General features: G+C 39.0%; 2 protein-coding genes across 18 annotated transcripts in view; both read left to right on the top strand.

The window, feature by feature from the left end:
• The window catches only part of LOC127372959 (disks large homolog 5), a 31,796-nt gene extending 27,886 nt beyond the window's left edge, over positions 1-3,910 (top strand). For both annotated transcript variants that reach the window (XM_051416914.1, XM_051416913.1), the window contains exons 32-33: positions 287-396; positions 2,834-3,910. In XM_051416914.1, the coding sequence (XP_051272874.1) occupies positions 287-396; positions 2,834-2,937 (214 nt within the window). In that variant the 3' untranslated portion in view covers positions 2,938-3,910. The remainder of the gene's footprint in view (positions 1-286; positions 397-2,833) is intronic.
• Positions 3,911-4,650: 740 nt separating this feature from the next.
• Positions 4,651-13,591, top strand: part of LOC127372961 (calcium-activated potassium channel subunit alpha-1) — an 83,412-nt gene continuing 74,471 nt past the window's right edge. For 9 of the 16 annotated variants that reach the window (XM_051416917.1, XM_051416928.1, XM_051416924.1 and 6 more), the window contains exon 1: positions 4,652-5,603. In XM_051416917.1, the coding sequence (XP_051272877.1) occupies positions 5,370-5,603 (234 nt within the window). In that variant the 5' untranslated portion in view covers positions 4,652-5,369. Of the gene's footprint in view, positions 5,604-13,591 lie in introns of all 16 variants that reach the window. The other 7 variants (XM_051416927.1, XM_051416932.1, XM_051416930.1 and 4 more) reach the window with 2 other exon arrangements.

Raw genomic sequence — 13,591 nt, 5'->3', positions numbered from 1 at the left:
ATGATTAAGTCCTGGTATTTATTTCACTGGATCACCCCAAAAACAGACATTCCTATCTTGTTGTTCTCAATACAATTTCCAGAAAATTTACTTTTATTTTTTTAAATACTTCATGATATACACTGTATAAAAAATAATCTCAAAAATCTGATCTGAAGAACAAATGGATAACTGGTTTTGACAAACCTGACTGCTTGCACACCGTGGTGTTGCAACATGTTATAAATCTCTGTGTGTGAAGTGAGATTTTCAAGGCTGCTGACAGGTGCTGATGTTGTCTCTTCAGAGAGCAGAAGGACCCTTTGTACCTGCGGGATAAACTCTCACAGAAACATTCCAAGGAGCAGTATGAGGCGGCACAGAAAATAGAGCAGGAGTACAGCCGCTTCTTCACAGGTTGGTGGAAAAGGCTTATTTTCTCTGTGATGTACTAAAGATAGTGTAGATACAGGAATTATAGTAATAACTATGAAGTGTTTTGAGCTTATAGAGACATCTGCAGGGCACCGTGTAAATGTACTGAATGGGCTACTACTGAGTACATGATTAAATGAAACATTTCAGGGCTGAAGACCACAATAAAAATCTTTTTAACCCTTATGTCACCTCAGACCAATTAATTAGTTCACATAAATCACAAAATACATATTTTCTGATTACTAGTGGTAAGGTAGTGCTAGTGGTATTTATGCATGCAGACGGAGGTGTGGACCTAAATCATTAATTTTATTACTTTAGACTCGACTTGACAACACCAATAACTCATGACTTCACTTGGACTCGACTTGACTTGAAAATATTCGATACCTCTCCCTAAGCCCAAAAATAAAAAGGTCAAATCAGTTTGTTTCCAGAATCAACTAACATTAACGATATTCATTCCAAGTCGGCACTTAATTTCCCAGATCCTCTTTGTATAAACTAATCCCACCGCATCAAATCACCTATTTGTAGACCCCCCATTATAAATGTATGAAACTGAAAAAGAGCACATATTATTACTCTGTTGTTAAAATGGTATTACATTTGGTGAAGAGTGCATCATGACTTGCTTAGGACTCAAGACTCAAACTGTAGGACTCTGCATGCAGCTGTTGTCAGGTGTTTTGTGGTGGTCAAAGCTTTTAAAATGTACAATTGGAAAAACAAAGCAACAATGTCTCAATGTCCCACTTCCTCGGAATAATCCAGGCACCCCACTGCGATCTGTCCTCAGTCTGCTGATCGCAGTGTACTGATTATTCTCAAGTAATGCTGGATCAGACTACACAACATTGTATATCTTTGGAGAGTATATCAGATTAGATGATCATGGTACCACACTGAACAGTATTATCTTTCTCATTTGTCTTTCGGCATGACACGATAGAAACTTCGATGCCAACCTTTCTGTTGGAGCCTTGTGAGCCATTCTACGCACAGAATTTGGTTGTCTGGGAATAAAACTGAAAACTGTCCTTGCTGCTCACTTTCCTTCTCGATGCTTCACCTCCCCACAGATTTATTTGGCCAATATAATGTATTGAATCCTGGCATCATTTTCGGCACAATTGTGAGACAGATGCAGTCTAGTTGAATTTCACAATCACAAATCTCAAAACCAAAAATAAATATGGATATCAGTCAGGCTCAAGTTGTATTAGGTTGAACCACCAGAGTCTGCTATACAGCAAGAGTTTATTTTAACAAAAAAGAAACTAGAATAGAGAAATGAGACGAGAGAACCATAGAGCAAACCCACTTACAAATGTTATATTTTAATATGATCTAGTTTATCCACTGAGAGTCTCTAACAGGACTGGAGGTCATCTGAGGTTTTTGGAGCAGAGTATGTAGAGTTAAAGTTTTGGTATCTGGAGCAGCAGCCAGTGTGAGACACCCAACTGTCCCACTGATTAATGACTCTATAAAAGGAGGCGATTTATGGGGAAGGGCTTTTGGAAATGAACACATACCGCTGCTGATCCCTTCTAACAGGGAGAGGTGGCCAGCCAACTTCTGCACACGAGCTGCGTCGATGAGAACTGTAATTATCAGCAGTTATAAATCTGAGTATGTGGCGGTAGACAGGATCAAGTGGAGCTGATCACACCCCTGCAGTTTTAATCTCTAAAGTCCAGGACTAAAATTATTTGGCCGCACAGTTTGACACTGTTTGTCCATGAGAACATTGGTGTTATTTATAGCTCCTAAGGAAGATGGTTGACACAAAGTTGATCATCAAGGATTTCAAGCTTTTTTCCGTTTTGTTTTATCAAGAAAAAAATCTTTGAGTTTAGAGCTGAAATAATTAACCGTAACCCTTCTGAGTCAATTAATAGACAAATATTTAGTGGCTACTTTTCTGATAATTGGGAATTAAAATTGTAAAATTAAAATCCCATTTTTCAAGCAAAAACACCAAATATTTCCCCTTTTCAGCTTCTCAGTTGTTAGGATGAGCTGCTTTTCTTTATCTTATGTCATAGTAAAGTCAATATATGTGGGTTGGGGACCACGCACCCAAATCTCAGACTGAACTGTTGGCGAATGAGCTGCATTGTGGGTAATGGAAGCACCAGGTTTCGACAAGGAAGCATCGATTTTGATCCTTCTTTTTAAAACTGTCCATCATGAGCAATGTTAATTGAGGAAATAATCTGAAAAAGGTATTCATTGCACTATTTTCTAACATTTTGAATGATATATAATATGAATCGTTTTAATTAAAAAATGACAGATTATGTTGCAGCTTTAGGTGTTTATATACAAGAAGCAAAGTTTCAGCCAAATCTAACATAAATGGTTAACACTCCTCATGTAAATATTCCTCCCCACCCTCACTGTGTTGCAGGCGTTGTCCAAGGAGGCAGTGTCTCCTACATTTGCACTCAGATGATGACCATCGTGGAGCAGGAACAGAGTAAAGTACTGTGGATCCCAGATGGAGCACCGTAGAAACGTCACCTCTCACCACACGTCACTCGGAAACATTCGAGGGGATGTGATTTTTATAGTGGGACACACAGTGCATCGGTACATCTAACAGACATCATGGTTAACTCCACTGCTTTCTCACATATAGCAATATCAGCACTGATGACGATGATCATGTAATATTCCCACTACAATAGTGATGTACTGTACTGCAGATAGATTTTGTTTACACTAGTATTTAATACTTGAATGTTTTATTTTCCCTTATATCTAGTAGCACTCCTTTAATCCCACTTTGTCCCACGAACATGTCGGACCACAGGAAGTCGATGCAAAGTGAAGACTTTATTCTTGAAGTGAAGATAGAGTGGACCACCGTGTTCCCTTCTCTATATTTATACGTATTTTTCCTGCCATTTAATTTATCTAATCAAAACAAAGACGTTGGTTATGAACCTTTTGTTACACAAATGTAGTTGTCTAGTCAATAGGAAGGATGATATTTTCCGATTAATGTTCTTATTTATAGAGGAGAAATTGGGGCAGGTTTGCTTCCTACCTTCATGTTCTGTTGCAGTCTTTGTTTTTTTTTCTCTGTTTGACATCATTTCACTCCTCAAAAATAATACTGTGCCAAGCTAAGAAATATTTGCTAATCTCACAATCCATTCTTGGATTTATTAACACTACAACTTCTATTATAAATCATACAGCAGGTGTGTTTCACCAGTTCGTCCCAGTTTGTGTGTTCTACTGGTATTGCCAATACTTGTTCCTCTTTGTCAAGTGGAATTTTAAGAAGGGATATTTTATTTTTCTGGTTCACGGTCGACCGTCAACTGAACACATTCACACACGCACCTCTTGGATTTTCAGTAGATCACGTTGTCAACATTTCATGTTCAAGTTGGACGAAACACTTACAGGTCAGGTTTTCTCCTAATGAAGGTTAATATTTCTATAAAATATTAAAAACAAAGTACTGTTAATGGAATGCAAGTTGTCTGTGTTTTACATTAAAATATAGGTGTTTACTCATCTGATCCATCCTCAGCTTAGATATACATATATTGCTTCTTTTTTTTTTTTTATGCAAGATGATTCATAAAGCAGGCTGATATTTGTCAAGTCACAAGTTGCACCTCAACGATCAATACAGTTTTTATCCACCAGGGGGAGTAAACACCACTGTTCTCATGCCACATCATCATTGCTGCCTGTTCTAGAAAGATACTATTCCTTAACTTGTTTAACAACTTTAAAGTCCATATAGTTTGACATTGGCGACCATTTTAAAATTAATACTTCATCAGCAGCAGCTCTTACAATAAAAAATATTAAGTTCATTCTTTCAGGAAGATTTGTGTTTTTAAACCCTTTGTGCGCACGGACAGGTTAGGAAAACAATAACAAAACAAAAATAAATCATTGTGTCTTTTTCTTCTTCTAGTTTCCGAATATAATGTTAATCATCTCAGAACAAACAGAAAAAGCCGAACTTTACTCTATAATATAATTTAATGAAACTAATATGAGAAGAAAAAAGGAGTTTAAAGTAGGATTTTAGGATTTCATTCGTTATAAGACTGAAAGTGTCTCCGCATAACTAATAGTTTCAAAGTAAGATGGCTGTAACCACAAAGTTACAATCATCAAAAATTGATGAAGCGGTCACTATAAATAACCAGACATCCAGATAAGCATCGACGTCTGCTATTGATGGCTCCTCCCCCGCTACCTGTAAATCTGCCATCTCCCAACAAATGGATGTGACAGGCGGCCGCCGGAACCCGGAGAGCGACAATTACTAAATCTACTCTCCGATTCAAGAATTTTTTTTTTTTTATTGAACGACGTCTCCCTTAAAGGATATCGATTAACTGCGAGCCTTTAACGCGGGGAGCGCATTCAACAGTGCGCGCTGCGGAGCCGAAGTAGCGGACCTGCTGGAAGCTGCGCTGTTGAACGAGGTGGAGCAGTGAGTGAATCCCTCGACTGGTGAGGGCAACACGCCTCTCCACCATAATAATTCTATAGTTTTATCCATCGGGACTCTCCGGGGAAATCGTGAGGGTTTTTTTTTTTTGAGGAGTTCGCGAGAAAATGTGATTTTTACGCACAGATCAAAGGATGACGCGCAATCCCAGCCATGAACGCGGATGGTGAAGGCGCACGACTGATCTCTTGATTTAAAAAAAAAAAAAAGGAAGTTTTTATTATTGTGCGTGTCTGCCGGCGACTCAACTTTTTACGTCCCTTTTGCTTAGTGAAGCCAGATGAGAAGGCAGAGGAGCGGGAGGTGGCTGACTTAACATGGCTGAGCCGCTGGGGCATCAGGGGGCGCTGGCTGGAGCTCCCCAAAGCGCCTGAATCCCAGTTTAGTTGATTGTTTCTCGGGGAGTTGGGGGGTGGCGGTGGTGGTGCTGGGCTGGCAGGGTGACCAGAAGCCGATAATGTCGAAAAACAGGGAGAAATTCAATCCGGACCCGTCCATCCACATATCCAAGATGAATGTGATCATCCCGTTTTCACCAGATGTGCCCTGTGACAGCAACGGCCAGCGGATGTGGTGGGCTTTCCTCGCCTCCTCCATGGTCACTTTCTTTGGGGGTCTCTTCATAATCCTCCTGTGGAGAACTCTCAAATACCTGTGGACTGTGTGCTGCCACTGTAACGCCAAAAAGAAGGTACGTCCGGTCATTTCACCAATCACCACACTTCAATTAAAAATACTTATTTATTTATTACGGGGGGGGGGTTAGTATAACAGCCAGTGCGTGACAACAATGTGTCCAGTTTGATTTATGAAATGGGCTCCTAATTAAATCTGTATTAAGGCCCCATCCGCAGAGAGCACAGTGAATCATTAACTCTGCTTCTCTTTTCTCTTGGCTTAATGTCACATACAATAACAAAGAAATGTAATTCTACTAATACAGCTTCACTTTTTGACCACACACTGGTGAATTATGGTGCGTTTGAGCTGTTTTTAAGTTGTAAGTGCAGCTGACACTTGTTGGTGGACCAACACACAAGCAGGTTACACTGATTATAAACAGAATTTCTTCCATAAGTATTAGTTGATATGTGAATATGTGAAATGTCTTTTTAGTTGAATTTATAATCAGCCCTCTTTGCATAACATGCATCATAGCAGATTAAGATTTAATACAAGCAACTGGAAGGGTTGTTTCACCCCAAATGACAAAAAAAAAAAAAAAAACTTAATCCTAATGGTGGTATCTAGTCATGCAGATCATTTTGGTTTTATTTGCTCAGGTTTTGAGATAGCTTTCTGCCTCCACCCAAATTCAGTCGAGATGAATGGAATTTGTGCTACCGAAACTGTGAAAACATATATATTTTTTAAAAATAAGCAGCAACTTGCCTCTCTAGAAACAACATCCACGTTATTCTGGATAATTCCTATAAAGAGATGTTGCTGTTGAATCTTTTCAAAGTAATTTTTAATGCTGTGACCATCACAAACATGAACCCACCCCTTTAATATTTGAAGGCATAGACAGAAGCCGAAATTATTAGCAACTTTAAGATTTAAAAAGGTTAAGAGGGCCAGATTCTTCCCATTTAAAACAAACAGTAAATGGTACGTCGAAAATGGTTGCCTAGTAGCTGTCCAAAAAATCTCATCCCCAGCATAGTTCCCCCATAATTTATGTTCTCTTCAACATAGTCTGAGGTCATTACTATTGCTGCTTTAAAACCCTCCAGTGAACCGTGCAGCACCATTTGTTTGACACGTTTCCAAAAGTCAGGAATAGTTTCGGCCGTTCAGGACACACAGTCAGCTGCTGCCACATGAGTCGTACATTGTTGGATGTCCAACAGACATTCTCTTAGCAGTGGTGTGTATCTGTATGGTCTGTGTGGCGGTTAACACTCATGCCACAGTGTAATCCTCAGAAATCATTTTCATAACATTTAAGGCAGACTGCCACTAGATTTCCTGCTTTGCAATTGTTACGACACCATCTGCACGAGGCCCGGCCGCAATCCTGCGTTGGGAAAAAAATAAAAAATCTTGCTGCGTTTCTGTTGTACGGAGCAATGACAGGCTCTGTTTAACTACATCTGAAAGTTTGTATCCTTCCCCACACGCCAGGTGCCAGAGATGGTGCAGTTTATCTTTCTACCTAATGTATGTGCATTCATCTCTCAGACAGGCAGGGTGGAAGAGGAGGAATGGCAAGCAGGGTGGTACTGACCTTTTGAAGGGAGACTTCTGAATCATTTCCATGCTTTTGGGTGAAGCTGGTTACAATTAAGACTGCAACTAATGATTACTGATTACTTTGATCAGTGATTAATCTGCTGGTATATTTTTTGGCTATTTAGATAATCGCTTTAGTCCTTAAAATCTCCTGAAATTTCCAGAGCCTAAAGTCCTCAGATTGCAACAATTGAAAACCCCAAATATATACAAGTTAAGCTATACAAATATTAACATTTGAGATGCAAGAACCAGTAAGTGTTTGGAATATTTCTGCTTGATAAACACAAAGATCTGTCAGTTGGCTGAGCGTTTCAGCTCCACAATACTTAAAAAGGATCCATCAGCTTGCATTCGGGTTTTATTTATAGATGTACAGAAATGCAACAGAAATACATCTGTGAAAATAAGATCAGGATGAGGTTGTTCCTTTCAGAGTCTACTGTTCATGTGTGAATATAAGAGCGCAGTCAGATTTTGTGTTTTTCTTCACATTTTGCCAAGTGAAGCTGGTGAGCTCCACCAACCTGTTGTGCTACTCTGTGGGAGTCAGCCACAGACGGGTCATCCTTTCACTTTCAATCTTCCCCTTTCCGCCTTTTTTGCTCTCCTGGCATTCATTTCATAGCTCCAGCCCTGTCTTTTTTTTTCTCACCCTTCTTTTTCTCATCCAAGAATCAACCTTCCTCCAAAGTGTCAGAAATGCAGTGTCAGGCGCATACGGTATGTGCCATATGAATCAGTGTTTTTGTTGCTAAGCAACTAGCAAGCAAAGGATTTCATTATAAGAGTAAATCTCTCTCTGTTATGCAGTTGTCTAGGCTGTGAGATGTGGCAGGTTGTGTTGGAGGAACACCTCCCCACCCCCTCCCAGTCTGTGCATGTCATTAGCAGCCCAAACATGGAGCTTTCAGTGTATTGTTCATAGATGGGAGTTGATAATCCGTTTCCTCCTTTTCTGATTTTCAGTTTGTTTTCCCCTCTGCGGGGCGTTCGCTGCCCTGTTCTCCTCTGTTCTGACAGCACTCTGAGACTGAGCCACTGAGCCTACATCTCTGTGGCTCTGCCTTCCCAGTCAGATGGTAATCGATGAAACTTGTCGTTTGTGGGGTTCTGATGAATGAAGGCTATTATCTGTCTGAGAGGAGGAAAGACATGGTATTCATTGTAAATGGCACTGCACTCACAATGGAAAGATTGGCAGATTCTCAGTCATTTTTCTGTCTCACAGTTAGCAAGTTTCATTGAAGGAATGTGTTTGTCTGTGTGACACTGCATACAGTATCCAACAGTGGACAGCGGCTGCTCTAAAGTAAATGTGGCATTGGCCAATGTGTTGTGTACTGAAAGAGTCCACCCCGTATTCCTGCAGCGAGGTTCTAGGGATGGCGATGTCGACCACTTTGATCCAAACTATTGGATGGTGGATTGCCGTGAATTTTGGTACAAACATTCATGTTCCCCACAGGCAGAATTGTAATAAATATGATGATCCCTTGACTTTTCCTCAAGCACCACAGTGAGGTTTACCTTTTGTGCTTATGAGTGAAATGTCTATCACATTTGGATTGATTGATTAAATATTCAAGATGATAAATTCTAAAGACTTTGGTGACCGCCTCCCGTTTCATAAAGGGCATTAGGTCAACATTTAATTACACTTAATTAGGTTAACAATTAATTTGTCGAATATTGGTTTATGACCTGCAAAATCCCATCAGCCTCAGCTGTACTTTGTTTGTTTTTACTGCTAATTAGCGAATGTTATTATGCTTGCATGCTAAACTAACATGGTAAAGATTATTAGCATGTGGATCTTAGCATTTAGCCCAAAGCTGTGCCTACTGTAAGTAATAGTTTCCCTTTTTAAATTAATATTTGTTTCATCTATTAACTTGATTTCTAATAAAATAACTTAATTTGCTTATTCTTATTAATAATTTGTGTTTATACACAATGTTATCTTGTTATGTCTGAGCATGTATTTGGTTGTGTGTACAATCTTTATGTGGAATCTAAAAAGGCAGGTTATGTAGTCAGAGTGCCATGTGCATCTTCTGGCAGTGACTCAGTGTCCTTAGATGTGTCAGGTGCATGGGGTGGGTGTGGGTTGGGGGGCTGGGGAGGGTGATTGGAGGATTCAGATGGAGAGTCACTCTCATGGTGCTTTAAAGTGCCGTCTGAAATATTGTAATTATGAGATGAGTGCTCATGATCGAACGGTGGTAATTACGAGTCAGAAAGTTGGAATAGCTGAGTGGTACTTTTGCTGTTGTGTCTCTCTCTCACTCACACACACACACACACACACACACACACACACACTGACACACACACTCACACAAAATGCCAATAAGTCAGGCACAGTGAATATTAATGCTGCACAACATCAACTACATCAGCTATCATAAACTGTTTTTACTATTTTCGTTCACCATTTCTGAAACACAAACTGGGGGGAAAAAAGGCATGATTGGGTTTGTGTCTGTTTCATTTTATCTATTGCCAGGAGCGCTTGAACACATCACGCCATGATGTACTTCAATGTGAACTTAGAAGAAGCACTTGAAGGCAGCATCATTTATTTAACATCTAGACCCTCAATCATTTTAAAATAGTCTCTGCAATTTAGCTCGACGGCCTCCTTTGTAAAGAAATCACATATATTCCTTGTAATGTCTTTTTAATTGGCTGTGTAATTAGTTGGGCAAGTATAAGCTACTCAACATTGCATAATATAAGCAGCATGCTGCAGCTTGGCCGTCACTGCACCATCTGGGATCCAACAGGTCTCAGATTAACACAAATGTTAAACATCTCAACGATGCCAGAGCCCGGCTGCTTTTTGTCAGTCAGAAAGACAAAAGATGCACTTGATGGTGTTGCAGTTTAGTAGAAAATGTTTATCTGCAGTATGTATACATGTTATATGTTACTTGTTGACAGTTTTGTAAGGAAAATCCCATTTTATTACTGGTCGTAAGCCTCTAATTTTAGTTCATGTCCTCACTCGCGAGTTGAATTTGGACCCTTTCTGTCTCTGCTCTTTGATATTAACCAAATAATTGTGTCAGTTCATTCAGTGATTCATTGATTGGGAGGACATGGGGCCAAGTGCCATATGTGATACAGAGGCTGTCTTCGCACGGGTGAGGGGCCATAGATCAGCTATGAGACGCGGATATTTCAGGAAGTTTTTCCTCCTCTGAGAGTGTCTTGATTTATTCATGTGATTTATATGAATATGTTTTTAAATAATTTATTCACTTTTGTAGAAATTGTGTCATGAGCCACATGTTCTATTCTAGTTTAATGTACTCGCCCTCTGAAGAATGATCATGGTGGATCCTGAGAATAGGCTAACAGTGGTGATCAATGACCTCTGGTGTCAGGAGGACTAGATTTAGCGAAACCTAAATTTGGAGGCTCAGACTATTGATCAAAGTGACAAAGAGGAGATGTGCTGCCTGAGTGGGTGTAATGAGTACATGTACTTTTTTGCCGCTATTAAAAATGTATCCCGTCTATTTTCATTTAATTAAAAGTCCTGCGTTCAAGCCTCTTGATGTGTAGCTAACTAAAACTACAACTTTTACAGAAGTAAACATCACGTCAACAACACGCTTTATGATTAAAGAAACGTTTTTTTTTCATGCGGGAAGAAATTCAAGATTTAAATGTCAAAACACAACTCACCATCTTCACACTGAAGATATCTTCCTGCATGTGACCTTAAGATGAAATCACCCACCTGACCCTTTTAAGAAAATAATTGGACAGAGGCATGTCATGAATCACAAATTGTTAATCTTTGAACTCTGCCTTTACTGGCATTAAAAATATCCTGGCCAATGTGTTTTCCAGCATACACTTTTAGATTTGGCCATTAAAGTGCTTGAGGATTACAGCGTGGTGCCAATTAAGTGTACTTAATGGCTATCACATCCCTCAACACAGCCTTTGTCACTTCATTCATTAAAAAAGGATAAATACATCAGGTCAAGTGTTTTGTAGAGTTGCGTTAGTCAAACAGGACACTCTTATGCATTGTGGCATTACTGCAATTTGTTTTTGAAGCTATTGGCTCTCACCTGGGAAAAAACAGCCAATGAGAGGACACCAGGAACACACACAGAACAATGAGCTCTAAAAACAAACATGATACTGAGCTACTAAATTAATTATGAAGAGTTTCAATCATGCAGTATGATTGGTCAGAAATATTTACTTGCTGTCAAATTCTATAAAGCATTGTTAGTTACGAGATCGACTGAAGCCAGGTGTCATCGTTCTCTTTGGTTGTTGTTGTAAATTGCAAATGTAACAGGCGACTATTTTAACACATATTCCCTCCATAGCCACAGAAGAAAATAGTAATATTTCAGTTAGTATTTCAGTAGTACTCTCCGTGACCTTTATGCATTCACTCAGTGGAATAACCCTTTAAATGAAGACATTAATAATCATGTCTCGTGTCACACTGCAGGCACAAGTGAGCCAAATCATATTTTTTTGTTCATATGTGACTCAGATCTGATTCTTTCATGACCGTTCCAACTGCATAAATCACTGGAACTGATATGAGCCACTTTCATATGTGGTTCAAATCAAATACAGGTCTTTAAATACATTTTTTTTTGCAGTGTGACCTCAGTGTGATCAGAATTCATATGACATTTACGTCACTCTAGATCCAAATTTGTTGTGTGGTTCACTTCAGGACCGTGACCTGTTCATATTGGAATCTGATACGAGCCACATTTAACCAATAATCTTAACAGCAAAACCAAAAAAAAAAAATCTGATCTGAGCAATAAATCAGAATTGAACGCTAAGGCTTGCAGTGTGAACTTAGTCTAATTAATTTGCTAGATCAGACAAAGACATTTTAGTCAGATCAGTAATGGAAATGTGAACCTAATACAAGAATTTCTCAAATGATGCAACAATGTTTTGGACTCAAAACATCCTCGAAAAACTCTGAGATCCATCAGCCTTCAGACAAATATTTAGAAACTTTACCTCCATCATCTGTGAATAACAAAATGCGTCTGCTAAGCCGTATTAGTGTCTCATTTCATTAAGTGGCTTACAGTATTTAGCCAATTTGAATTCCATGGCCATAAATATACCAAGCCAATATAACCAACTTTCAATTTGTTATTGATTATGCCTGCTATATTTCATGAAGGCAGCAGAGGATGCATTATTAGTCAGCAGGACTGCATATCAACATTCATAAATAAGAAATAAAACCCCTTCAGCAGTACTTCACTCAGTATCATTATAGAGCTTGTATAATATTTATGTAATATCCCTAGTGACTTATGATATTTCATTATAGTCCGTATCAGTATTTATTTTGTGACTATATCCAACTTTTCATTCATTAGTAGTCGCTATATATGTTGTAGCTTTCATGGTATGATATCCGTATATTGTAGGGACTGTCAAGGGGTCATAATGTTTTAACCAAAGTGCTCGTTTGATGGTTACACAGCTTCTTCCTGGCTGTTACTGTCAGAAAACTGCAGTGACACTTTAGGCCTAAGCTCTTTAACAGTTTAACACTCATTCAACAGGCTGCAAACAGTATGTTCTTTTCCCTTTTAGTCCAAAACCTATGGTCTGATCCACTCACCCTGATCTCCTTAAGTCAAAAGTCAGATTAAACTTAAATTCCCCCAGAGGCTCTGTTTCAAGACCAGTCTGATAAGATCTTTTCCCCAAAAAAATAAATGATGTAACCTTGGAAAGTCTCAGTGGTTTGGTTTAAAGTGTAAAATGACTGCTGCCTGTTTACCCACTTTATTACAGCAAAACACGCTGCACTCTACCCAAATTAAAACTTCACTGAGTGTAGTTCACAAATAAATAATGGAAAAACATTATACCTGTTGCCTGTCATTTCTAAATTTTCACAGAATTTCCCATACCATTTCTCATTGACTGCATTAGCTACTAAGTGAACTGGACATGTTATTATACTGTGTTATCAGGTTAGTGCTGCCTGGGTTCTGGACAGGCTGTAGGAAGTGTAACATGGTCTGCTGGTGGTCTGCTTGTCTCTGATTAATGGCTCTGAACATGATTGAATTTCTTAGTGCAGCCAGCTATTTAGTGATAATAATGGAGAAAGTTGAAATGTGTGGCGTGTGGGTGGGCACCATTATGGAATACCATGGTGAAACCAAAAATAAGAATAATTTTACATAAGCAATGTCCTGCAGTTTGAAGTTGACTTTTTCTATTTTGTCTGTACTATATTTCGGGAAATCCATCACATTTATCTGATGGCACATATGTTGAGCTAATCAAGATTGTTATGTTTTTTGTTTAGTATATTGTTGTTATACTAATTAGTATAATAGAGTCTGGTGAAACCCTAACAATTGTGCATAGCGGGGTGTTGACACACTCATCTGCTGTTGTGAAATGTTGGTT

The sequence above is a fragment of the Dicentrarchus labrax genome, unplaced genomic scaffold (genome assembly GCF_905237075.1).
Source record: "Dicentrarchus labrax unplaced genomic scaffold, dlabrax2021, whole genome shotgun sequence".
Taxonomy (NCBI): Eukaryota; Metazoa; Chordata; class Actinopteri; family Moronidae; genus Dicentrarchus; species Dicentrarchus labrax.
Note: the sequence above shows the minus strand (reverse complement) of the source record. Positions and strands in the feature narration are given on the sequence as shown.